Here is a 24,868-nt window from a genome sequence, read left to right as displayed (position 1 = left end):
TGTTTTTCGGTCAAACCAGTCTGTCTTACTTGGACTGTACCAAACTTGAAGTAGATATGCTGCAGAATTACAAACCAAATCAGAAAATAAGACTTTGTGATTAAGTTTAGAGTTTTGCAAATCCGACACCTCAGAGGATTGTTGAGGGAAGTGCTTCTTAAGAAACTAGCAAGAAAGTCAAAAGAGCACACTTTGATCTAAAGACTTCTAATATTCTTTGAACATTTCTTAGGTATTTAGGGTTGATACAGTGACTGAGAGGACTAGAATTTAAACATCATTCAGCTGACTTGTGTGAATAGTAATGCCCCGTCTTTGTGTGCTTGTTCTAATATGATTGTGCTATGTACACTGTGGCTTTAAGGTCCTGGCAAGCGTTTCTGCATTCAGGAGAACCCAGCCTTTTTCCAAGAAAGCTTGAGAATCATTTTAGCCTCTTCCATCTGCTTCCTGTGAATTCTTCACATATTATGAAGTGTATCCTGTTTTGTTGAATGTGTAGCAACTCACTGAGTAGAGAGGTTGGGAGCAGAGCTGAGGTTTGTAGAGAAGGATGAGTCCCTGTCAAGTTCCCCATCTTCCTTTTTCTTGAATCGGTAGTCCAAATAAGAAAGCCAATTGTCATTACTTCTTTGTTTTCAATTCCAAAGCAGCTGCTTTAATCATCCTTTCTGCATCTCCTGTTCCTGGAGCAACTGCCTGTATACCTAAACATATATAGGTAGTCATATTTTCCTAGCAGATGCAAGACACCAGGCTAAATGCCCAGTAAGTACCAGGCATCAGTTTTGCATTCCATGCATGTCACTACAGTAGCTTTGTTTTTTGAAGCCAGGATGGCATAATTGACATGAATTATAGTACTTAGTCATCTATTTCTCATTTTGGCTGGCCATTTAAATAGTTCCTTTGTTAAAAAAGGCTCCAAAACAGGGCTCTGTCTGCCTTAGCATGGTAGATGATTGTTGTCATGAGTCTCTGATATAGTGCAGGGATGTTCCATAAATGCCTGGGAAAGGAAATGAAATTGTCTGAACATTCAGACCCACTTTACACACTTACAGAATTTAAAAAAAAATACATTTATGTACTTATATAAGCAATAAACAGTGATGCTTCTGGAATGTCATAAGCAAGAAGATGACTTATAATCACCATTTATAACCATCTTTAACACTTTCTAATATGCTTGTCAGTTGCTTATACATCTTATCACTCCCATTTGTGTTGTCTTAATGAGAACGTAGGGGTAATGTACAGCTGTATCCAGCAGAGCCAGCTGGGAGGAAATGCAGAGGGGTTTATATCAACCGTTCACATTGGAATTAGGCCAGTACTTCACAAGAGGAGCAATGTTAACCTTGAAAAATGCCAACAGTTATTTAGATGCTCAATTCAAGGCCTCATCTCTGAGTTTGGGCAAATACTCCATTGCTTTCAAACTGCAGCTAATTTAATCACTTAGAATATTGATACTGATTAAAGTGCCATTGAATATGAAAGTTTATGTGCATTAGTTTCTTTTTTAAAATAAATTTTTGCAGAGGTATATATATTTTTTTTTTTTTTGAAGGAGAGAACATGAGGGCTCCGTGTTACCTGAGGCCACTCTTGCACTGCAGACTGGTCCCAGACACTCAAGTAATGAATTTCAGCACCAACACATCATTCTGAAATGCCAGTTTCTTGATGATTTGGTGATTTGGTTTTGCATCAGTACGGACATGCAGGGTGCATACTGTATCTGTTCGTTTCAGTCTCAAGCAGAGACAGGATCCCCGTGGTTAATCTGACATCATTGATATGCTGTTCTTTGACTGTACTTGAACTCTCATTCCCCAGCAGTTGAGACTTCTGTGATTTCTCTTAAGTATTCATCAGCCCCCACACTCCAGAACAGAGCTCTTCTCCCCCGTTCTTCCCAAATGCTCTTGGACAACACATAATGGGCCTGTGAGGCAGCTTCCCTGGCTAGATGTGGTGGGATGATTTGCAACTTGGCTGTAAACTAGTGGGACCTGGAAGAGAGCCCAGATTCCAGAGCAAATCTGCTTTTTTTTGACAAGTACAGTGTGTGAGTCCTTAAGGGAGATGAAAGAAGATGAGGACTGTAAAGTGCAAGGCAAAAACTTTGAATCTGCAAAAACTAGGTTTCTTGTTGCTCCTTGGATTTTTAAAACCGGGGTGGTGTTTCTGATGCACTGGGATTACTCCTGCATTGTCTTGGGTGGTGAAACGTTTTGTGTTCAAACCACATTCACTAGCGAAACATCAGTGGGGATTATCTGAGTGCCTCTCCTAGATAGTAACAGGAATTGTGGGGGCTGTTTCCTTCACCATGGGGAACTGCAGAGTTTGAGTTCCTATGTCTGCTGCCAGAACTTTTCTGGGACTATGGCCCTGTTTCAAAATCTGAAAGTCTGAAAATGGTGCTTTCCTTGCAAGGCAGTCTTAATGCTGGTGACTGCAGGAAGTTTGTGAACCTTTCCCAGTACTAGGTTCAAGTAGTTGGAATAACAAGGGACGGCAGAGAGTGGTCTGAAAGACCTGAGGATATGATCTCATTGCTCAGCCCTGCTTGTTCCAAAAAGGACCACTCAGTTCAGTGCTCAGGTGTTGGTGACTGTCCTTGATGCTTTCTGCTTGCACCGCAGCTTGCAGTGACCTTGTAGAGTTGATCTGGAAGAACAGCAAAGAGGAAGACTTGGAGAAATGCCTGCAGACTCTGAGATCATAGCCTTTGTCCAGAGACTAGAACACTGGTCTGTTGATGAAATGAGTCCAACCAGGGACTCGTGGTCATTGTACAGGCTAGTGGGGCAGGATGTGACAAAACTCATGGCAACTGATACAATTTTGCAATTACTTAGGAAAGTAGCACTTGAACTTCTCCAAGTTATCTGTCACCGGAAGAATTTTTTTTTTTCTTTCCATGGAAATATACTTTTGCCTTTCTTCACCCAAAACTTTCTGCCATTTAAAATGGCAACCTGGGAAGGGGAAAACTCAGTGTCTCTGTAGCTTAATGTTTTCACTGCAGGTCAGTTAAAATGTTTCTGTTGTGTATTATTTCCTGTTTCTAAAAACTCAAGTTGAAATTGGGTAGGGAGAGAGTGGAAGTTCAATTTTTAACACTTTTTAAGTTTAAAAATTGTTTAACTGCAAATTTTAGCTCAAGAGATCTCAAGTGAAAACTTTTGACATATTTGCCTTGTCTAAATGACCATTCTTTGCCCTGCTATGTATCAATAATCTACTCTCTCTCTTGCTGCAGAGTCGTTTCAGGTTGTCGTGAGAGGAAACGGATTTCGACATGCCCGTAATGTTGACAGAGTGCTCTGCAGTTTCAGGATCAATGACACGGTTACTCTCAGTAAGCTGGTTTGATTATTTTTGTTGTTGTTGTTGTTTTTCCCTGACTCTGCACTGGCAGGCATTTGCTTGCAAACCATTTTGGATCTTCAGATATGTTGAAGATCCTTGGATCTTCAATATTACCTGTGAAGGTAATAATTATGGGATGAGGAGCCATTAAATTTGCGGAATGCAGAAGAGATTATTTGTTTTAGAGGAAAATTGGTGGTATTGTATGCTGTGACTCTGACAGCAAGTATGTGAATAGATAAGCTTGAGCAGTGGAGGGGACAAAATATAGAAGACAAGAAACTTGCCTGTAAAGAGTATTTATGTGTCTTGCTGGGTTAAGTATGTAGTGAGATCAGGTCCGTTTCTCTCCCTACCTATATTTTGTGGCACTTAGCAGGCCTGGTCACGCAACCAAAATAAGTACTATTGTTGGAAACTGTATTGGAGCAGGGGCTAAGGCATTGCTGTGCTTCTGTGGATGCAGCTTGGAAAGATGTTTCCTCTACAGAGTTCACCAAGCAGAAGAACCAAAGAGAAGCAAATTAGACCCTGAGTGTCTGGTCTTTTTGTGAGGTGTACTGAGCGCCATTTAGCTGGAAGAACTAATGATCCTATTGTTCTCATCTGTCATGCCTGCAAACCTACATAGGAAACCAGAAAGCATAACTTGTAGCTAATACCACCAGTGACAGTAGAATTCATCTTTTCTTAGATGGAATCTGTTCAGAAGCTGCCTGATTGTTTTGAAGGCGGTCCTGACCCTTTTCAGTATAAAATAAATGCATGAATTAGTCTATTATGAATTAGACATCTGAAAGTCTAATGGCTCAATGTTGGACTTGCTCATGCTTTGAGCATCTGTGTAATTTGCTCTTGGGAGCAGTTTGCTAAGGCTGTTTGCCGTGTGAGGAATGCCACTGGGTACTCAGGGCAGGTATGTTTATTGGACAGTGAGTGTATGTAACTTGTCCTGAATGGCTTTTATACTGTTATGCTGGCCCCCTCTGTAGTAGGCAGGTTCTGGAATTGCCAATGCTTGTGTCACTAAGCAGAAAGCTTGGCTGGCTGTGGTTTGTGTTTGCTTAATTCCTGGTGAATTAATGGTGAGTGTTGAGGACATGAAGAGCAGAAGCTGGAGGGCTGAGTGTCCAGGGAGGAGCAGGTGGCACTGGAGGGGGGAATAGGGAAGGAGCAGGATCCCAGTAAAAGCTCTTGGGGTGGGGGAGATGCAGTGTATTAACTGCTCTGGAGGCATCTCCATGCAGCCCAGAGATAAGTGCTGGAGATATGTGAACAAGTGAGAGGTGGCTTTCAAAAAAGAACAGCAGAAGCAGCCACAGATCCATGCTTTTCCTTTTAAACTCCATAAAATAGGACCTAAACCTGACATGTGGCCAGAACTCCTTAAATCTGGATCATGGCTGCATTTAGGTGTTGAACCATGTTTGGTTTCTCCCCAGAGTTCAGATCCAAAGTTTTGTTTGGATCATAGGTGTTATAAAGTCTCTTGTAGTTCTCTAGAGCTGGGAAGGAAACCTTCCCTTCTCTCTCCACCTGGAAGGTTCCAAGGGAAATGAAACTGCTGTTCAAATATTTAGAAGTTTTCTTTTCATCAAAAGTCTGAAGCCACATGGTGCAAACCCAAAAGCCTTTGGATCTGGCTGCTGGAAGCTGACAGTTTGTAGCATTCTTAGTTTGCATGTCTGCTGTCTTTTTTTCATTTAAAATGTGAATATCCCATATCCAACATAAAATTCGGGTGAAAATTTCCACTTTGTGGAGGAGCTACTTTCAGTTCAAGAGAAATGTTAGCGGAGGATTTTTCAAGCAGTCATATTTTATGCTAAGAAATGCATGGACGTGTATAATGGGAGTTATAGGAGTTAAAGACCACCCCTCAGCATGACAGAAGTCCTGAAAGCTGCAAGATTTAGGAGTGCCCACATCACCCTGCTCTAGCTTGGCCTGGCCTTGTTTTAAGTTCTGAACATCCCTCAGACCAGATACCTCTTCGAGAGATCTGTGCTGTTGATGATCTCTAAAGCAAGACTGATTGGGTCAATGTGTGCAGAATTTTGGTTTTAGGACCACCAGGGGCAAGGTTTGCAACCTGTGTGGGAGGGAATATGAGCTAGGTTTGGTCCTTCCTTGGTGGAAGGACATCATTACTGTATTTCCCCAAATTGCTTTCCATTTCTTCTATAGATAGCTTTAAAGAGCTGCAGCACAGTGGTCTTTGAGCATGAGTTCTGAAGGCCTGAAAAATTTGGATCTTGGGCTTAATTTGAACTTTTTATTAGGAGCTTTAAAATAGATCTCTATCTTGAAGAGAAAAAGCATTGGAAGCTGTATATGAAATGAATAAACTCTACTACTGCTGGTCTACAGATGGGGGAACTGACGTACAGAAGGGAGCTAATCGCAGACAAGCAGGCAGATGTCCTGACACCCAGCCTAGTACTCTTCTACTGGTTTATGGGGCCTCTTCAGAAGCTAGAGATTTGGTGCAGGTCTCCTATCTCGATCGCTTGCTCTTCATTCATTTCTGCCTCCATATCCATCCAACAATTGTCCTTCTTATGACCTTCTTTGCATTGTGAGGCCAGGACAGGACTCTGAGCCTGAATGGAAGGTAAAAGTAGCTACTGTTCCTGCCAGCTTTGTGAGGCAGGGAAGTGATATTAACCCTATCCTTCTTTTCTCTCCTATGTAAAGTCTCTTCAGCACTTGATTTGCTGTTCCACTTTTTCCTCCACAGAAAACTACTTGCTCACTATCTGTCATTAGCTTGAAAGTGACCTCTGTTACCTGAGGCTATGCCAGCTGTGACCTGCCATTGCATCCCAATGCTTCTCAGCTCAGCTTCCTCGGAGCTGGCTGGCTGGCTCTGGAGCAAGGAATTAATTCCTGGAAACATCCTAAAGTCTTCACAGAACTAAGAATGTCATCCATCAGCTTTCCACTATTCAGTGTGTCCTGTCTATGGAGACACAAAAACATCCAGTGTTGCCAATGGGAGGAACTGTTTGCGAGGGTTAGCTCACTCCCAAACACTGTGACCTGGTGTTGGTGGGGGTGAGGAGGAAGACTCCTTCCTCTCTTTTTGTGTGCTGACTGCTTTTCTGGCTGAGTAATTTATTATGGTGTCTGTCATAATTTCATAGCAGCTTTCAGGAAAGATCAGCTTATCTTAGTGCAACCCATGGGCTTTTTTTGTTTGAAGCTGTCTTCCTGTGTCCACAAAATGACTGTGGAAAATGAGGATAAGGGCCAAATATGTTCCCCGCCTTCTGACCTGATGCATTCGTTGTGTCCTGAATCGATGCATAGGTGACAAGTGAGCTCATTCTCCTTGGCACTGCACCAAGACTTCTCAGTTCGTTCTGCACAGCGCTGGATCGTTTGATGTAGTGACCTGGAAGCACGAGGCCACAAACTCAGTTTCTGAGTTCAAACTGTTCCCTGATTGAGGGAACTCGACAGTTGCTCGTCAATGTTCTCAAACCCAAGTCTCTCCTGGTGGGAACTGGCACAGCTCTGTTAAGTTTAAGTTGCTCTATGTGAGAATGTATTGCAGTGTTTCGCTTTACTGGAGCCTGCAGGTCCAGCCTGTGTTCTCAGTGTGCCAGTGTGGCACTTAGCTGCAAACAGCTTAACATAAGAGTTAACCGAACAAGAATTTTATGGAAACCTTATGGAGATTGGATAGCTCAGCTGTTTTTGTTTGCTTGAAACCTCTCAGCCTCTGATTGTATCGGGGAGGGAGGTATTTTTAAAGATAACACTAAGCCAGCAATTCCTGAAACCTTAAATTATCCCAGATGAGATGTAGACCAGCACAGCTAGGACTTGCTGAGGTTAAGGGCATGAGCTAATAGATTTTTATTGGGATTGTTGGCAGAGAAAAGTGGCAGGTGAAGAGAGCATCGGCTCATAATGTTCATAGCTATGGGATAAAAAAAAAAGGAACATCTGTAGAAACCATGAAGAATATTTGGCTGAGCAGAACTGTAATCAGATGCATGTTCAACAGCAGGGTGTTTTCTGCCAGCAGCAGGACCTAGGAGAATTGGTTTCAGACTGCACAGAGTTAAAAGTAATTATACAGTGCAGTGACTTATGGCTGCTTTGTGGTGCTAAAATGTCTTTGTCTGCCCAGATTGTGCAGGATCCAGCAAAGATAGTTTTGGGCATAGAGGCGAGCTCTGTCCTAGGCAATTTAAAACTGAATAGAGAGATAAAAGACTGGTGAGGAAACAGTATGCACCACTGCAGAGGTGGGGCTAGATCTTTTGCATTCTAGTGAATGCTCTGGACGCTTGGCCAAAACTGATCCTCTGCACAAACTAGCCTGATTTTTTTTTTTTTTTTTTTTTAGCACTGAGTACCAGAAGTAAGGGAAAATGAGGCAGAGACAGTGGGAGCAGGACTTTGCCAGGTATCAGCAGAGAGTGAGCTGTATAGAAAATGATATCCCAAAACTGCCCAACAAATGCTTTCTAAAAATTGTCTTCTGTTTTTAAAGCCTAGCAGGTTGCTCTATTTTCCCCATCTTTCCTTTTTCCTGGCAGCACAGTACTTTTCTTGTGATATCTTCTTTACTTTCTCACAGCCTGGTCGCTCTTAGCACAGGAACATTTTGCTTTGCAGTTCCACTCTCTGATCCCCAATTTTCCCACTTGATCATGTCACTTTAACCCTCCACTGAATCTTTTCCTTTTATTTTCTTATAGTAGCTTTTCCCTCTTTCTGCTGCGGTACTAGAGAATGTCCATCATTGTGTACAAACTCCGTCAGGTGTTTTTGGGAGTGTGACCTTTATGAAGAATACAACCTATGCCTCTAATTTTTCTGAGGTGAAAACATACACCAAGGTGAGCTTGGCATCCTATTTTGAAGGGTGGCTCAAGTCATTGCTTCACAAAGAATAAGAAAACAGGAGAAACGGTCGTGCTTACCTCAAAAGCTCTCCTAGCCTTCAACAAATTGCAGTGTAGGAACTCGTAAAACAGGACTCCTGTGCATTTACCTCCAGCAGACTTCTCTGCAGCTGTCCAGGCCGAGTGTGGAGGAACAAGCACAGAGCAGTCAGGAAACTTGGGCTGAGTGAGGAGGAGAATCTCTGTGCTTTGTGGAGTGCTTGTGCTTGACCAAGCTCACTTATTTATACTGTATGCTGCTGGGGGACCAAGATGGTCTCTCTCTGTGACATTAGCATATCTGTGCAAATAAGCATGACGGAGCTTATCGGAACAGCTCTGAGATTGGAGTGGAGCTGTTGCAGTGCTGGACCAAGACTCCTGCCTGGAAGTGACCCTGTTGTACTGCAGCATGTGCTGCTCTCCTGAGCTGCCGGTTGTGAGCATGAGCAAATTAATAGCATGGTGTTTTGCCAAGTTCTATTAATAGTCTTGAAGCTATGTGTGCTTGTTGAACAGAATTGTCTGCACAGCAGATGAACCCATCAGAGAAAAAGCGATTCCTTCCAGATCCCTTCTCTCCATCTAGAGATTGTTATGAACGTGGTATCATTGTTCTGTGCTTATCTGTCTCTTCCCCCATCCCCTAACTCTGCTCTGAATGGCTTTGACATTCAAAGCTCATGTGTCCCTACACAAAGCAGAGCAATTATAGCATGATCTCAATGTGGTTTTCATTACAGCATTAACAAAACATTTCTTATTTATGGGTCTTTCTCATTGGTGGTTTCTGTAGCTCAGAGAGTGTTCCAGTGTCTTTCTACATTCCTATCTCCCCACAAAATGGGTTTGAAATAAAAACTTTGCTTGCAGAGTTGTCACAAAGAGTGGCATAAGAGGAGGAGTCAGCCAGGATGAACAGGGATTGAGCTTTGGTAGGCAGTGCGGAGAATTATGGAGGTATTTTGTCTCATCTGAGGTGACAAAGGGACAATGGAAGTGCTCAGGCTCACGATGGCTCAGGGCTACCCATCTCGAGTGGGCTGAGGCACAGAGAACAGCCGCCTTAGATGTTCCTGAGGGAGTCTTATGTGAGAGCAGCCAGACTCCAACCCCCAGTTTGGCTGTACTGGTCTAATAGACCAGAGTCTTCTCTCCTATAGTAACAGGAGGCTAGGTCAAAGCGTTTTCCGAGATGTACTTTAGTTGAATGCAAATCATAAATACAGGGATAACAGAAGGAAATTGTTAGTCTGTGATATATGGGAAGTTTGGCAAACAGCTTTTGCAGCCTTTTCTGGAGTAAAATATTGCTGATATTGCGAGTCCAACGATCGGCACTTGCGATATTGCGGTGGCAATTTGAAAAGGTTGTGCTTTCTTAAACCCTTCTGTAAGGGATCTTTGCAGTCAGTTTTCCATATGCCAGTCGGTTTGTGGATGAACCATTAACCAAAGAAAAGGCTGCTAATTTTAGCTTGATTATATGGCTAAAAGAAAGTACTACAATCTGTCTTGGTCACCTTCTTTGGGTTTTTGTACCTCTCTTTTATTGAGGTTTGCTCTTCTGTGTTAAAACATCATGCATATATTGAGGCTTTTATTATTATGGTTGGGAATTACTCCAAGTCCTGGCTTGCCAAAAGGTTACACCCTGCTAATGGCAAAAGAAACTATTCACTAATGCTGGGAATAATAGATTTTACAGGCTACAGATAGTTGTTAAAAGGTGTAGGAATGCTGGGTAGCGAATGACAGGAATTTGAGCAGTAGAAAGTACCTTGTTGAAAGGGCACCTACAGAAAACAGATGTATTTTTGTGAGATGTTTGACCCTTCTCCATTTCTGCATGCTGCTCTGAATGGCTTACGCCTCAGGACTGACTAGCTTTAGTTGCCCATGAGTGCAGTGTCCTGTGGAGGTGTGTTTTGTACAGTGAGAACCTTATTTTGCTTGATGGAGTGATTAGAGGTGCATAGGTAAGGAGCAAATTGCGCCCATTACAGTGGCCAGACTTTCTCTAAAAGTGAGGCATTACAGTATTTCCCGAAGACGTCCAAGCTCTGCCCTTGATTGGTGCCTGAGATGCGATCGAGGCCTGGGCATCTTTTTCTATAAAATTGGCAAAGGAGGCAAAGTCATTTCTTCACGGTTACACAGCTGGCTAGCAGCCAAGCCGAGAACAGAAATCACTTCCTGGGCAGCGAAGTCAGCGACATCGAGTGGAGCGCTCCGCCCCCTGCCTTCCACGGGTCTTCCACTAGTATTGGCAGCTGAGAGGAGTCCAAACCACAAAATTCAGATTTTTGGCACAAGACCGAGTTTGGGAGCATTCAGGCCCATCTCTTACTGCACAGGAACACAGCAAGTTTTTTCTGTACCAGAGGAGAAAAGCGGCATTCTTTCAAATGCATCCTGCAGATACAGATGCAATAGCAGATGAGAAGTGTTGTTTTGTTTGGTTTCCCTATGTAAGTTTTCCAGGAAGGAGTCAGATGGCCAGAGTTATGCAAACCAAATGGATCTTCTTTTGTTTAGAGCAAAGGAAAATAGTCACTCATTTTTGTGGTGAAACACAAACATTCTCCAAACAAAATAATGTCTCCCTGTAGCCAGCCATGAGTCCCCTCATGGGACTCGAGGCCGATAAACTTTCTAGAGAGGCATAGACTTTAATGCAAGTTGGGGGTGGGAAGGGAGAGAAAGAGAAACAAAAAGCTAATGAGATCTATGTAAAAGGCCTGGCAAAATTAAGCCAGCTTTTGTCTTAGTGAATGCTGGCACGGAGAATTCTTTGGCCTCTGCTGCCAGTGTTAGCAAAGGAGAAAACAAGACATTGGTCTTCATTCTCTTGGCATGTGTGCGCTGAGACAATGTAATGAATTTATGGGCGTTAATGATATCTTCATAAATCAGGGTGAGAACAGAACCGTAGGCCCAGATTAACCACCACGGCGCATCTTCCTTACTTGTGCAAAGTGGGAAATGCTGCTGGTTTGATTTGGTAACTCCATTGCAAAACCGAGTGCCTGTATATGATGCAAGCTCACCATAAATCCAGTGCCTGTGCTGTAGGTGGTAGGAAGTGAGGGATGTGCGTTGTATCACTACATTGCATGCTTTAAATGCCTGTTGTCTGTCTGCCTCTCTTAATGAGGAAGTAATCTTCTAGATAGTATGGGGCTAGCAAAGGAATACTCTGTGCTGAAAACATCTGCTCCTAATGTTTAGTGTAGTGGAAATGTTCGTATGTGTTCTTGCACTGAGACTGTGGGAAAACAGTGATAATGTGGTACTCTCCAGGCCAACAGCAGGAGCAGGGATCTAGAGAGATCACAGAAACCTGAAGAGTGCTCTCAGTAGGTGAGCCATGACGCAGAAGTGAAGCCTGTCTGTGAAAACAATATGGCTGGCTAAAATGTTTCACCTTCAGCTGTTTGCCTGTGTCAAACACTCCCTAACAAAATAACTGCTGTGGGTAACCCAAAAATTCAGGTGTGTATATGTAGGCATGGGATTTGCTGGAAGGTGGAAACATGAGGAAAACTTCAGGGAAGGCTACAACTTTTCATTACCATTTCATTTTTTTAATGGACTGTAAAAAATAAACGTTTCCTAACCTGCCTGAGGAAATAATCTTTTCTATTGCTGCCAAAGCAAAGAAATACACTGGTATGAAACAGGGATTCTAATGTGTGATAGGAACTACTGGAGCAATATTACGGCTTTCTAAAATTTCGTATTCAGTGGAAACCTCTCTTTTGGATATGTCTGGGAAAGAATGCTTGACTTGGTGAGTCCTGCTTCTTCTGCATGAGGGGACAAACTCTTGCAGTCTGTATCTCTTATCTTTATGCCTCATCCACTGCAGTAAAATGTGCTGCATGAGTGAACCCTGCTTCTGAGTGAACCCTGCTGAGCTAACCACTGAGAATGGGGCTAGGATCAATAGTGCCCTACTGCTGTTGCCCTAATCATTATTAGACACCATCCATGTGAACAAATTTATCTCGGCAGCCAAGTGAAGAATGAACAAGTCTCACAGCTGACGCAGAAATTACTTTAGAGAAGGTTGCCACATTGTGTTTGGCTTGTGTCTCTTCATGGCTTTTCCTCTTTCCACTGTCACCTTAAATGGAATTGAAACTTGCACAAGTTTCCTCAAAAACAAAAGACCAGACAGTCAGAATAGCTCCACTCTTCATTAGATTGCGAAACGATTTGGTTAAACTTTTATCCTTGCTCCTTTCCATTCCCTGTTGCTGTCAGTGATGCGCTGAACACTGTAACCTTCCTTCCATGTTGCCAGTGTTACGTGTACCCTGGGAAGTTAAGTGCGCTATGCAGTTGCGAAGAGACATCAGATGGTTAGAGACCCCAGGTTTGCTGTCTGTATTTCAAATAGCAAAGCAAGGTGATAATGAATTGTACTCCTGTTTCAACATGGCCCCATAGAATGAAGGTCTCTTCCACCCTGCAGTACATAGAGATAAGATTCAAGATTTGGATTGAAGATGAGATTTGAAACCTACATGTTTGAGAGGAGAAGGGGAAGAAATCTGTTGGGAGAGGAGGGGCTTTCAAACAAAATGAAAATTTTAACTGGAAAATTTTAGGAAGCTGGTAATATTTGGTAACAGCTCATTTCAGGTCTATAAGCATCTCTATAGAAGGTCCTAGAGATAAGTACAGCTGGTAGAAAGCTTTCTGATGCAGTGACATGCTTCTGGAAGATGCTGATTCAGCAGAACCAACCCCTTCTGTGGGAATGTGTGGTTTCCGGTCCAAAAAACAAAAACCACCCAGCCTGTCTGCCTGGTTTTCGTCCAACCTGCCCCATCTCTAGTCAGCTGGCAAATGGGCTGGGAAGTTCCTTGGGATCCCCATCTCTCTGGTCACCAGCGAGATGGTGTAAAGTTCTGATTTAAGTCTACAAAAGAAGAGTATTAGCTGATGTTTGTGTTTCCCAGGCAATTGCCTATTGATAATTTTTCTTACTCCGCTTTTAAAACCATAGTATAATTTAGGTTGGAAGGTTTCATTTAGGTTCAGACGGGTCTGCCTTGAAGTGCAAAATTTTCCATAATATGCAATTTTCTTAACCCAGCTATTTTCAATTATATGTAATCTGTTGCAACTCCATCTGGTCTCCTGTATAGAGTGGCTGTGATAATTTACTCTGACCATTCAAAAACCAGTTTTGTTGTGGCTTGGATGTGTGGTGTGATAGATTTCAACAGCACGGAGCAGCTGTAGGAATGGGGAGGGTGCTGTGTGCAAGATGTGGGTGGCAGGCGGCGTGGGGCTTCCGATTGCCCTGAGGCGTTTGGCTCTGCAGGGGCAGGTGGTCCTCAGCCTTTTTGTAGAAGCGGTGGCACAAAGGGCTTTGTGGAATGGTGTTTCACAGCGAGAATGATGGGGAGCTGTGGCAGCCTGAAAACAAGACTGTTTTCACGAGGGCTCTGCAAAGAAATGAGGAAGGAGGGTCAGCTGCCACATTTCCCCATCTTTCTCATGGGGGTGTGTGTGTGTGTGTAAATGCGAGGTGTTGAATTTTTTTATTTTTATTTTTTCCCCCTGAGGTGCAGGGTACCTGCTGTTACCTTGTATTTACTCTGTAACTCCATGGGCTAAAAGCATGCCTACAGTTACCTCAGACCAACTGCTGTGCAGTAGCTTTTTATCCCTCATCCAGTGTTTGATCTTCTTTATGTACCAAGAGCGAGGAAAAACATTATTTAAGCTTGGTCTTTAAGGCTTGTATTACTGAGCAGGTAATAAATCCCAATATTTCTTTTTTCCAGATGAGAAGCCTTTTGTAGTGGAAGATACCTACTTACTCTGTCCAGCACCTGTGCTACGAGAAGTTGGCATGTATGTTTTTTCTATGTACTCAAATATTTACTTTGCCTGTGGGAAAATGGTCTGCATCATCTCACTGTGTTCTGTTCTTATATGCATCTAATTCTGACATTGTCTCTTGTGCTTGTTGGGTTAATTGGCAGTTGTGTATTGGAGCGCAGGGGAGGGAGCACCAGCAGGGTGAATGAACCTGTACAGAAGGCTTTTCTGTGCATCAGGAGCCCAGGTTCCAGAGGATATTATCTAGTAGAGGATTGTGGACTAGCTGGCCTGACCTGTGTCTTGTGGGTTATTGTTTTTTGTTTTTTGTTTTTTGGTTTTTTTTCCAGGGAAGCAGCTCTCCAAGTCAGTATGAACGATGGTCTGAGCTTCATCTCTAGCTCTGTCATCATCTCCAGCACACACTGTGTAAGTTTCGATTCATATGCCTAAAATGATTCAGTGAGATGGTGGTACTTAACAATAGATGTTTGTTACACCAGTATTAGGGCTTCTAAGTTGAGTAAGCCTGGTGTGCGAAGGACCCATTTCCCTCTTCTAAAGGTGAGCCTGTGAGTGTGGTAATATGACGCTTTGTATATCACGTCTGCCATAGTGTGGTAAAGCTCTTGAGTCTTCAGTAAACACCTCAGACTCTGTATCTGCTGTGGGATGCAGACCAGAACAGGACTAGCAGCCGGTGGTCTGGAGGTGTCTGTGCCTGCTTGTCCACTGCACAGTGAACAAGAAGGAAGTCTGCTGGCTTCGTTAGCTAGTCTGTTTCCTCTACAGCAATGGTGCTACTCATTGTGAAAGGCACATGGCTGTTGTGATCACACCCTTTGTCTGGAAACCAGTATGGTCACCAAAAAAATGTGGGGGTTTCTCCACTGAAGTAGCTGGCTTATAGCTGGCATCCTTCGTTGCCAGTAGTGAATTGCTGCACTCAGTCTCTGGTGGAATCAAGGCAAAGGACGATGAAACCATTTATAATTCATGGTATTGTTGAAGATGCCGCTTCTGCTAAGTCACGCCTGCCGGGAATAGAGCATGAAATGACTTGTGCTAAAGGAGGTAGTGGAGGAATTCACTTTGAGTTCAGAGCAGTCCTTCTTGCTTCAGTGTTTTCAGCTTTATTCATCTGTGGGAAGTCCTGTCTTCTGTACAGGGAATGGTTGAGGCACTGCTTTACTTCTCCCATGTACTACTGACTTTTGTACTGACTATTTTTTGGGAAGCCAGAGTAGTCTCGCCAGAAAGACTTGAAAATCTGTCCACGGCCTGCTTTTCTCCCTGTCCAGTCCTGGAACATCTTGTTTCCATACAGAATAAGTGAAACACTAAGTTGTATAACAGCAGTTTACCAGCAGTCTTCTGTGGTCCACAAAGGCTGGTGCACAAGATGAGAGAATGTTTTGTGTCACTTGATCTTGATGCTTGTTCAACAAGGACAAGATTGTATGGAGAGACAGTTTTCAGAGCTTACATGAGGGTTATATTCCAAAACTTACAAAGACTTCCTTATGCCTTAAAAGAAGGGAATTTATTTTATTAGTTAATTTTCTGGTTCAAGTTCTCTTTGCTCACTGGCAAAAATGTATTTGCATGTTGTCAGCAAATTACAGGAATATTTTCCTATGTTTTATTCATATGAGGCAAGACCTGGGCAAGAATTCTTAGAGAGAAATTATTCCTTCCTGATACGCTTTCTTCTGGAGATAGAATTATTATTTCTAGGTTATAGGAGATGAAATATCTGTTTCTTTTCTGTTGTTTTAATAGCTGTAAAGAAAGTTTGGAAAATGTCTATGCTTCACAGCAGTGCCTACTACTCTGATGCCTCCAGACTGCGAAACTGGATTTGCAGTGCAGCTAAGCAGCCAGAATTCAAATCCAGATCCTACATCCAAGCCTAGACGCAGCGACATTCAGTGGCTGCTTTGAAAATTATATTGCAGGCTTCACTAATCGAGGAAGTTTCTCCTGGGTAAACAGGCATTTTGTCTTTGTAGTAGTGTTGATTTTTTTCAAGTTCTTTTTAAAGATGAAACTGTTTACTTGAGACTACAATCCTCTTTAATTAAGGTTACAAGGGCTCCAGTCCTGGAAATACCCATATACAAAATGTGCACCAAATGACTTGTTTCATTGACTTCAGACCTGAAAGTTAGGTCTGTTTGAAAATCGGCAGCCGAAGTGGGACAGTCAGAAAGCTGTGGAATGAAGTGATGGCAACAAGCAGGGAAAAAACTAAGGCTTTCTTCCCTGTGTACAAACTAGCAATCAGTGCTTTGGGTTTCCTCTCTGTGCTGTCTGGCAGAAATGATCAGGTTTGGAAAGAGGGCTGGAGTGTCATCTTCAAAAAGCTTCCCAGATGGCAATCGGCAGTGACTTAACATGGCAGCCCCACACTCGCTTTGATGCAAATGCCTTGAACGCCAATGTCATTGCTCTCCAGAAATGGCTATGTAATGGGAGAAGGAACAAAGCAAGCGGCTTGACGGCCTGATAAGCTTTACTATTTCTTTATTTTCTTATGTAGTTCCACAACAAAACCTTCCTTGCAATATATAATAACCTGCAAACATCCCATTTTCCCTATAAACAATACCTGTCCTGTTCTATGAACTACCCATTTTCAAGGGCTATCTGGAGGTAATCCGGGGAAGAAAATTGAATGAAGAGCATAGCTGAAGCAGACAGCTCTATTCCCAGCAAGTAAAGACCAAAAATGAACAGTCAGAAAAGTCAGTCAGACTTTGACTCTTAAGTTATGAATGTGGGTATTTGAAGATCAGGACAGATAGAGCCCAGGCGTTGAACTATCTAATAAGCTTTTTTATCACCCTAGCTGGCAAAAATTTTAGCATAGGTTTTCATGGTAAGGAAACTGGACCAGTTTCTTATAGGTTAATAGGGCAAAGCTATTTTATACTAGCATAGGTCCTGACCTTTATTTAATTTCTAAAAACTCCTAGGAGCAGATAAATAAATGTCAGTTTTACTGAGCAGCGAAAACTTTAGAAGAAAGAAAATGCTTTTCCTCTTAGACAGATAGGTCACCTTTTGGAAAGAAACAAGGGATCAAAGCCTTAGCCATTTCTAGAAACGCATCATGGCTTCACTGCTGTAACTCAGCAAAGCCTGACTCTTGCGATTGCCAGAAGCGAGGAGGGAAGAGCACTTAATACTCCTGTGCTCACATTGTGTTTTCTAACACCGAGTGCCAGCTGCTGAAAATGGGATACTGGGATTTTTTGCCTGCCCAGTGCCGTCATTTTTGTGACGTTGCCAGTTAAAAGTGCTTTTCGCAGACTATGCTGCCTTCATATTCAAATACTGAATGCGTGGCAGGGTGTTCTGTGCACTTGTCCCCTTTAGCAAATGTCACTGTTTTGTGTCTCTGAATGCAATAATGTACATACCTCTCTAGTATAAACGGACTCCCTCTGGGAACAGGCAGAGCTTTTGCTTGAGTCCATATTGCCTAACTGAAGTCATTATTTGCACTTTTCCCCCTTGAGGTGTAAAATCTGCTACAGCACTTGAAGGGGGAGAAAATGTAGGAAGGTTAGGAACGAAGGCATACGTAATGACTGACTTTCTCTCAGACTAAGAGGGAGATTGACTTAAATACATCTCACTTGCCAGCATTAAGTGATACTGCTTGTCAAATCTGTCAACACCAAATTAGACCTCACTGTTTGAACACCAGTTGGGGTTTTGGGTTTTTTGTTTTGTTTAAAGGAGTCATACATACAGCTAAAAGAGCCTTAGAGCTCCTACCTATGCTTTCAAATCTGGACACTTTGGAATCTTACTTGCCTGGACTGCAGGTGTCCATTGTGCTTTAAGGGACTTGTTTTCCCCAGCTTTCTGCTTCCTGAAATGTGGCGGGCTTCAAGGTTTGCAGCCCAAAAAAAGTGCAAGGAGTACCGGAAATTAAACTGCATGAGTTCTGCTGTATTCTGCCTTTTGCTTGTGCTTTCCAGTATCAGAGTACAGGCATGACTGTATATGCTTTTATACCTCCTTTTCTGTGGGACTCAAGGAATTGCTGGTTTAGGTTCCCAAAATAAAATTGCCAGAAGTGCTTAAATTTTGTTTTTTAAAGTGAGTTTCCAGGCTTTCCTGGTACTTCACTCCAGTTCCCTCCTCTCTGTTGAAAGGTAATTCATTTTTCATTTAACAAAAGAAAACAGAAGAAGGTGTGGGTGAGACTTGTAAGGATGCTTTTGTTGCAGAGGATCTTTCAGCATTTCCACTTTAAAGTACATTTTGGGAAGACCTGCAGTCACATAAAAGTCATCTCAGCTGGATCAGGTGGAGCAAAATCTCCATTTAAAAAAGAATCAAAATTCTCAGCTGTCCCAGTTAATTTCAAGCCTGAGGTATGAAACAGTCCATAGGAGGTCTTTGGGGATTTTATTTTGTTTTTCTTCCTCGGGATTTTCAATAAGAGTTTTTAGAGGCAAGAGAGTTGATTACACATGGGGAGGCCCTTTTAAATCCCTTGTGATAAGTATCTGCCTGGAATTTGCCCAGGCACATTAGCCAACAAATGAAACTCCAAATGCTAGGTCTGTCAGATTCATAACGAAGTATCAGTCAGAACAAAGCTTGACTCCCCCATCTCATGCAGGGGTGGCCTTTAGTTAAATGTGGAGTTGTCCTTTTCTGGAGATGGTAAAAAACATTGACTGGAATTGCATGGGACTGCTCAGTTTTCAGAGTGCAGTCTTTACCTCGAAGAAGAGTGAAAGAAAGAAAGAAGATAGAACCAGGTTAGTAGAGGAGTGGATTTTTTGTTGTTGTTGTTTTGGTGACTGTGACTCCCTCTCCTACCTTCATGTTAGCTCCTCGGGAATAGTGCTTTTGTTGTGGTTTGTTACCATCTTGGCTTTTCTTCCGGTTTTGGTGGCTCTAAAGTCTAATGGGAAACCTGGCTGGACAATGCCAGATGCCCTCAAGATGATAAAGTGTCAGAGCATATATCTGTCTGTCAAGAGTGGAAAATAAGGGCATGCTGGAGAGAGAGCTGGGCTCAGTAGGCAGGGGCCCGTATGTCAGTAAGGAGCTCTGTGGACAAAAAGGGGGTTTGCTTGTTGGAGGAATGCAGCGATTTCCATTTATCTGTCAAAAATGGGCCAGACACAGGAGCTGTTGTGGTTGGGCAAAGCATTTGTTTTATTAAATTATGGAATGCAGATGAAACCCTCTAGCTTAGGGCAGAATGGTGCTGCGTGTAGATATCAAGCTTGCTTGTGCTCTCTCTGTGGATGGCCAATACTATTTTTCATTCAAAGATTTTGCTGACTGCACACCCCAGACTGAGGATTACTGGCTGGCTTCTGGTAAAGCTGCTAACAGTGGCTGGGTTGATTTCAGAAGCAAGAGGGTAACACTGTGTAAATCAGGGGCTGCAGACAGAAGTTTAATCTTGCTCCCCACTAACTTACGTATTACCCAGTTAAACTAAGACAGGGCTGTCCTGAGTGTAATTTAGGGTGTTATTTGGCCTGGGCTATGTGACCACTGGCAGCTACCCCAACAGAACAGGGAAATGGCTGGAATGAGAGTGTTCTTAAGGTTTGGAGACAGCGTGCTGTTTATATGCTTAGCTGGGGGATAAGATGCCAGCATCTCCAGTATGACAAAGCTCAGCTGGCTGGAACTATTTGATGAATTTGTCTCTTGGCTTGCTTGTCTTGGAGAGTTACTAATTTATTTCTCTGAAGTTGGTTTTTCAATATCTGTACCTTTCAAATAACTTTTTTCTTTAATTTGAAAGTTTCCCATGGGGGAAGGAACCCCCCCTTCCATACAGAGGGCAATGAGGCTGTGTTGTTACTGCATTACCTAAGCAAAAGAGAGCAAAACCATGCAGGGACATCCGGGTGACCTCTGCTGCTGGCAGAAGGTGCTAAATGGCAGCCCTGAATACTGAAGCCTGCAAAGGCCAGGCATACACAGGGGCAAGGTATTGCTTCTACAGAAATGTCCTTAAGGCTGTGGCATCACACTGGCCCAGAAAGAAGCTGGGCTTGTTCCTCTGCATTATTCTGGACAAGGTAATCTCTTCTCTATAGAGTCCAGTGTGGATTTAAAACCCTTCCTCTCTCCAACCCTTGAAATCAGTTGTTACTGCTTGGATTGAGATTTCAGGAGGAGACTACCCTCGAAGGCATTCTTTAGGAGGCTTGTGGATGTATCCTGGACATCTGTTTAGCAACTGGGTCTTCCAGTTCTGAGTGTCAAGGAGCTATTTTGATTATAAATAATGCTTAGGTATCAGAACTTGCCACTATCTGTCTCTGTTGCTTCACTCAAATTAGACAGAAGTCCCTTCTGGGGGGGGGCAAGATACCCTCACCCACCTTCTGCTGATATTCTTTCTTACTTGGCCTTTGTACTGCAGTCACACTTATGGATCTGACTCGCTCCAGGTGCTGTGTAACCACAGAAGACAAAGACAGATCCTGCCCCCAAGTTCTACTGTCTAACTCCTCACAGCAAGGCTATTTGCTTCAAATGTTACAACGGTCTTGCTGTCAGCCAAGCGCTCTCAGCTTTCCAGTGCCTCAGAAAGGCATCATCTCCCAGGGTGGGCTAGGCTGTCTGCTTTGCAGGTAAATGAGGTGCCTTTGTCCTCTGTTGCAGAGGTCTCTGGCAGTATGCTAGCAGAGGCCAAAAGTACCCAGTAATGGAATAAAGCTGTCAGTGATTACAATAAGGGCTTCAGAAACAATTGGACACATTTAGGTGTGACTTTACAGTACACGAACGGTATATTTTCATATACCATGAAAAACTGAATTCTTGTTGCCATGATCAGTTTCCTCTCTCTTAGCTTTTAATACTAGAATTCTTTTAATGTGCCTGCATTTACAAAAGAGACATTAAGGCAGAAAATAAAGATTAATGTAGTCTCCGGTCCCAGTCTGCAAGTTGACAACTTACGTTGCTACAGGTGTTATCATGTGGTTGCACACTTTCTACTTGTTATCTGACAGACCAGAATATCTTCATTGGGTGGCAGATAATTAATGAGGAGAGTTTAAAAAGTAGTTTCATTCTACTGCTGACATCAGTGGACCTTTGATAGCTGAAGGCACCAAGAACTATAGTTTACTCTCTGCTAAACATAAAAACCCCATTTTGCAACAGCAATAGCATAAGGCATGGGACAACAAATGCAATGGGAACCGAGCATCCTCAGCTTCCACTACTGCTAAGACTTAAAAAAAAAAAAAATTCTTTCTTCTTCCTCAGCTATTAGTCTTGGCATACCACCAATTTCATGTGCGAAGTTGCCCCACATCAGGCTTCAGTGGTATGAGCACGGCGTGCATTGCTTTCATTTGCACCTGCTAATGCCTGGGGAGCGTATGCTGCACTGGTTTTCCCACTGCTTGAAAAAGAATTGGCAAGTAATGGCTGGTGGGGTTGGGAAGCTCTTAAAAAAGGATTTACTCCTGTTCACGTCTCCAGGAGTTTGAAGAACTGAAAGAGGGAGAAAGTATTAAATGCTGCTTTATGAATGTGGACGCATGCAGATGTGCACAGAGCAGGTTGCACACCAAGCATTGTCAGGAAAGGCAATGTACAATAGAGGAGATAATTTACAAGGCAGCGTTTAGAGGCAGGAAGTCAGTCCTACTCTGCTGACTGACTTGAGAACTGCTGCCAAGTTCTTCCATGCAAAAAGAGAGCATCTCGGAGAGAAGCCAGGATGGGAATTAAAATAAGTCTTTGTTCATTTTCAAAAATGCTCCCAGAAGAGGAAAAACCACTAATGACCTCTTGCACTAGTAACTCTCAGACTCAAAACTGGAAGGGAGGTGAAAACTGCAAGGCCGCAGTGACAGTGTAAAACGGGTCTTCCTGGGCAGCTCTCAACTGGAAGAGCAAGGAGCATCCCTGGGCGATGTTCCTATACTCCCTATATCGCCTAGTGAGAAACACATGATGCTTCTTTGCAAGAAGGTGGGACAATGGAGGTTACCCACACGTGGGCTGGGAGAACATTTCTGTGGCAGGATATTAGACTTGCCTTAGACTAGCATTGATTGAAACTCATTTTTATTTGCCATGTGTATCCAGATCATAATGGATGTCTTCCCATGTCATACCCTGTTCCTTCAGGGGGAGGGCTAGGGGAATTATGCTTGTAAAAAGGAGTGCCTTTCCGCTGAAAAGGGACACGTTAGGTCAGGGCAGTTTAGGGAAACGACTGCATTTGGGATGCATATGCAATGCCTAAACTGGGCTTGCCCTTGCAAGCTAGGGTCCTATCCGGTGCCAGCAGATGCCAACCCCTCCTTACCTGAGATGCTGCTGCTCCAAAACCACTCTTGGATGGGAAGATCTCAAGGTGGTTCAGCACACTGCCAGGCAGTTAGCCCCTCCACAGTCCTGGGTAGGATTTTAGATTTTGGAAACCAGCGGCGAGCTGCTGGCTAGCAGTTAGGCCAAGCCAGTCCTTGGTGATGGAAAAGGGGCTCCTTGAAACTATACATGTGGAAGTGAATGGATGCAGTGGCTTATTGCACCTGACAGCAACCTGGGGCAAGAGAAGGTCTTGCATAGGCAGAGCAGAGAACTGGTTATCTTATAACAAAGCAGTTGTCTTGGTGGCAACCGTTAATAAACGGCTTGGGATGATCGGTGAGGTGACAGGTGGAGAACAGGCCTACCATTCTGGAAAGAAATAGTCCCTCTGGTCTCACATTTCCAGTTGCAAGGATGCAGGAGCCATTGAAGTCAGCTGAAAAAAGAGAACTTTGTCCCTTAGCCTTGACAGGTCTTGCATTTGACAAAAGGAGGTGAGTACTGGCACAGCTTTACTACATCTAGGTATCCTGGTTTTCTTCCTTCCTTTGAAAGACTATAGGAATTTGCACCTTTGAGTTAAACAATAGTGGATGGATTTGATCTTTAAATATGGAGAAGGAAAAAGTTAGAAAATCAAGAAAGCACTGCAGGCTTGTAGTAAAAACTAATGATGCCCTTCACTGAAGGTTTTTTTTTTATTCAAAAGGAATGCAATTCAGTGCTAAAGTAGGGTTTTTTCAATTGTGACTTTGTTCTGGGCTGCACAATTAAGGCTCTGCTAGTTATCAGTGTTCCGAAGTCTGCAGGCAATTAAAGTGCATTTACTATTGTATCAATAGAGGCTTTATGAAACTGCAGAGTAAATTTAATGAGCACTTTCCTAGGCCCTTGACCTGTATATTATTAGTTGAGGTATTGCTCTGTGGGAACTCCAGGGCATACGATTTCAGGTTTGTTTCTAAAAGAAATTGTTCTTAAATGCTTTATGCTGCAAATATAATAGGCAGTGAATGTTTATGCTAACACAGGTCACCCTAAGAGTTAAATGTGCAGAGATTATTTCACTCTAATATTGCTACATGGGCTGTTTTATAATACCCTTAAGGGTGGTAGGCATATTACAAACAGCATGTTCCTATGGTTTGGAAAGTAGGAATTCACAAAAGAGACCAATAAATTGGGGGTGGGGGCAGAATCACAGAATGGAAGTTTTGGAAAGTTTTAATTTGGAAACATCAAAATAGTTTGTGGATATGCAGACTCTTTTTCCTGTGACAGTGCTGAAATGAACTACAAAATATGTGCTATAATCTCTGCACATGTGTACACCTCTAATAGTGAAATCCTGTTTAACATTTAAGTTGAAACAGAGCACTTTGAAACAGTGTGTTTGAAACAAAATGTTTTATTTTAATGAAATGTTTTTCTGTTGAAAATGTGATTTCAATTTAAACTGAGATTCAGAAGGAAACTTCTCAAACACGTCTTGTTGTGTGGGTTCAGGTCATGCTGGCATGGTCTTAACCTTGTCAGACTCATGGCAAGCTGCCTGTAATGGCCTGTGAGGGACTTCTCCTGTTCAGGCTGGGGAGGGTACATGAGTGTTAGCTCAAGGAAGGTGATCCTGAGAATTTTTTTTAAGGGCTGCTTAAATGCTACAAATCTCATAGACATGCACAGAGGCAAGACATTCCAGGGCTGTAGCATGCTGTTTTCCTTCCTTTCCTGCCTCACAAACAAGTAAACCCAAATCAACCAATAAATGGTTGCTGTTATGACAAAGTCTAATTCCGCAGCATTTTGTCTGCTATTATTCCAGTTGCTATTCACCTCCTGAAATGGATTTAACATACTTCTTATTAAGGACTGCCTTCAGGCACAAATGGAAACCAAAATAACTGCTTAGGTTTCACCTCAAAGGTTTTGTTGTTTAGCTACAAGTGCTGGGGGACGAGAGATGGCTGTTTCAGAATAGGAGCTCCTCAGTACTTCCTCAGTCAAAACAGAAGTTCAGTGCAAGTGTGTGTGCAGATGGAACCTAAAAAGAGCAATCAAGGCCTCTGCCTTTGTGGTAGCTGATTCCAGGCCCCTGATGTCCCAGCCACAAAGCCAAGGCTTGCATGCTCACCTCCAGGACAAAATCTGAGACCTGACCAGGGGCTCTGACCTCTGCCTTGAGCTGTAGGGATGATTATTAAGATGCTCATCTGTAGGTGAAAGCTTGCAGCTAAGAGGCCCTGCTCCCTTTGATCTCTGCTGCTTCCTGCAGTGAGGCTGTTAAAACTGTGATACCTAAATTTTGATGATTAACAGGTAATGGCATGACTAGTAGAGACCTGAGCAGCTGTTCAGTGGCATGAAGTCTTACCACTATTTTTGGCCTTTGGTTCAGCATAGGTCTCTTGGCG

The 24,868-nt window shown here is 43.0% G+C and overlaps 1 protein-coding gene across 2 annotated transcripts in view; it reads left to right on the top strand.

The window, feature by feature from the left end:
* ANTXR1 (ANTXR cell adhesion molecule 1) overlaps nucleotides 1–24,868 on the top strand; it is a 113,928-nt gene that overhangs the window by 27,901 nt on the left and 61,159 nt on the right. For both annotated transcript variants that reach the window (XR_012778711.1, XM_075523813.1), the window contains exons 10-12: nucleotides 3,275–3,373; nucleotides 14,090–14,159; nucleotides 14,477–14,555. Coding sequence is in view for 1 of the 2 variants with exons in the window: in XM_075523813.1 (XP_075379928.1) it covers nucleotides 3,275–3,373; nucleotides 14,090–14,159; nucleotides 14,477–14,555 (248 nt within the window). In the remaining variant the exon portion in view is untranslated. The remainder of the gene's footprint in view (nucleotides 1–3,274; nucleotides 3,374–14,089; nucleotides 14,160–14,476; nucleotides 14,556–24,868) is intronic.

This window comes from Mycteria americana, chromosome 23 (genome assembly GCF_035582795.1).
Source record: "Mycteria americana isolate JAX WOST 10 ecotype Jacksonville Zoo and Gardens chromosome 23, USCA_MyAme_1.0, whole genome shotgun sequence".
Lineage (NCBI taxonomy): Eukaryota > Metazoa > Chordata > Aves > Ciconiiformes > Ciconiidae > Mycteria > Mycteria americana.
Note: the sequence above shows the minus strand (reverse complement) of the source record. Positions and strands in the feature narration are given on the sequence as shown.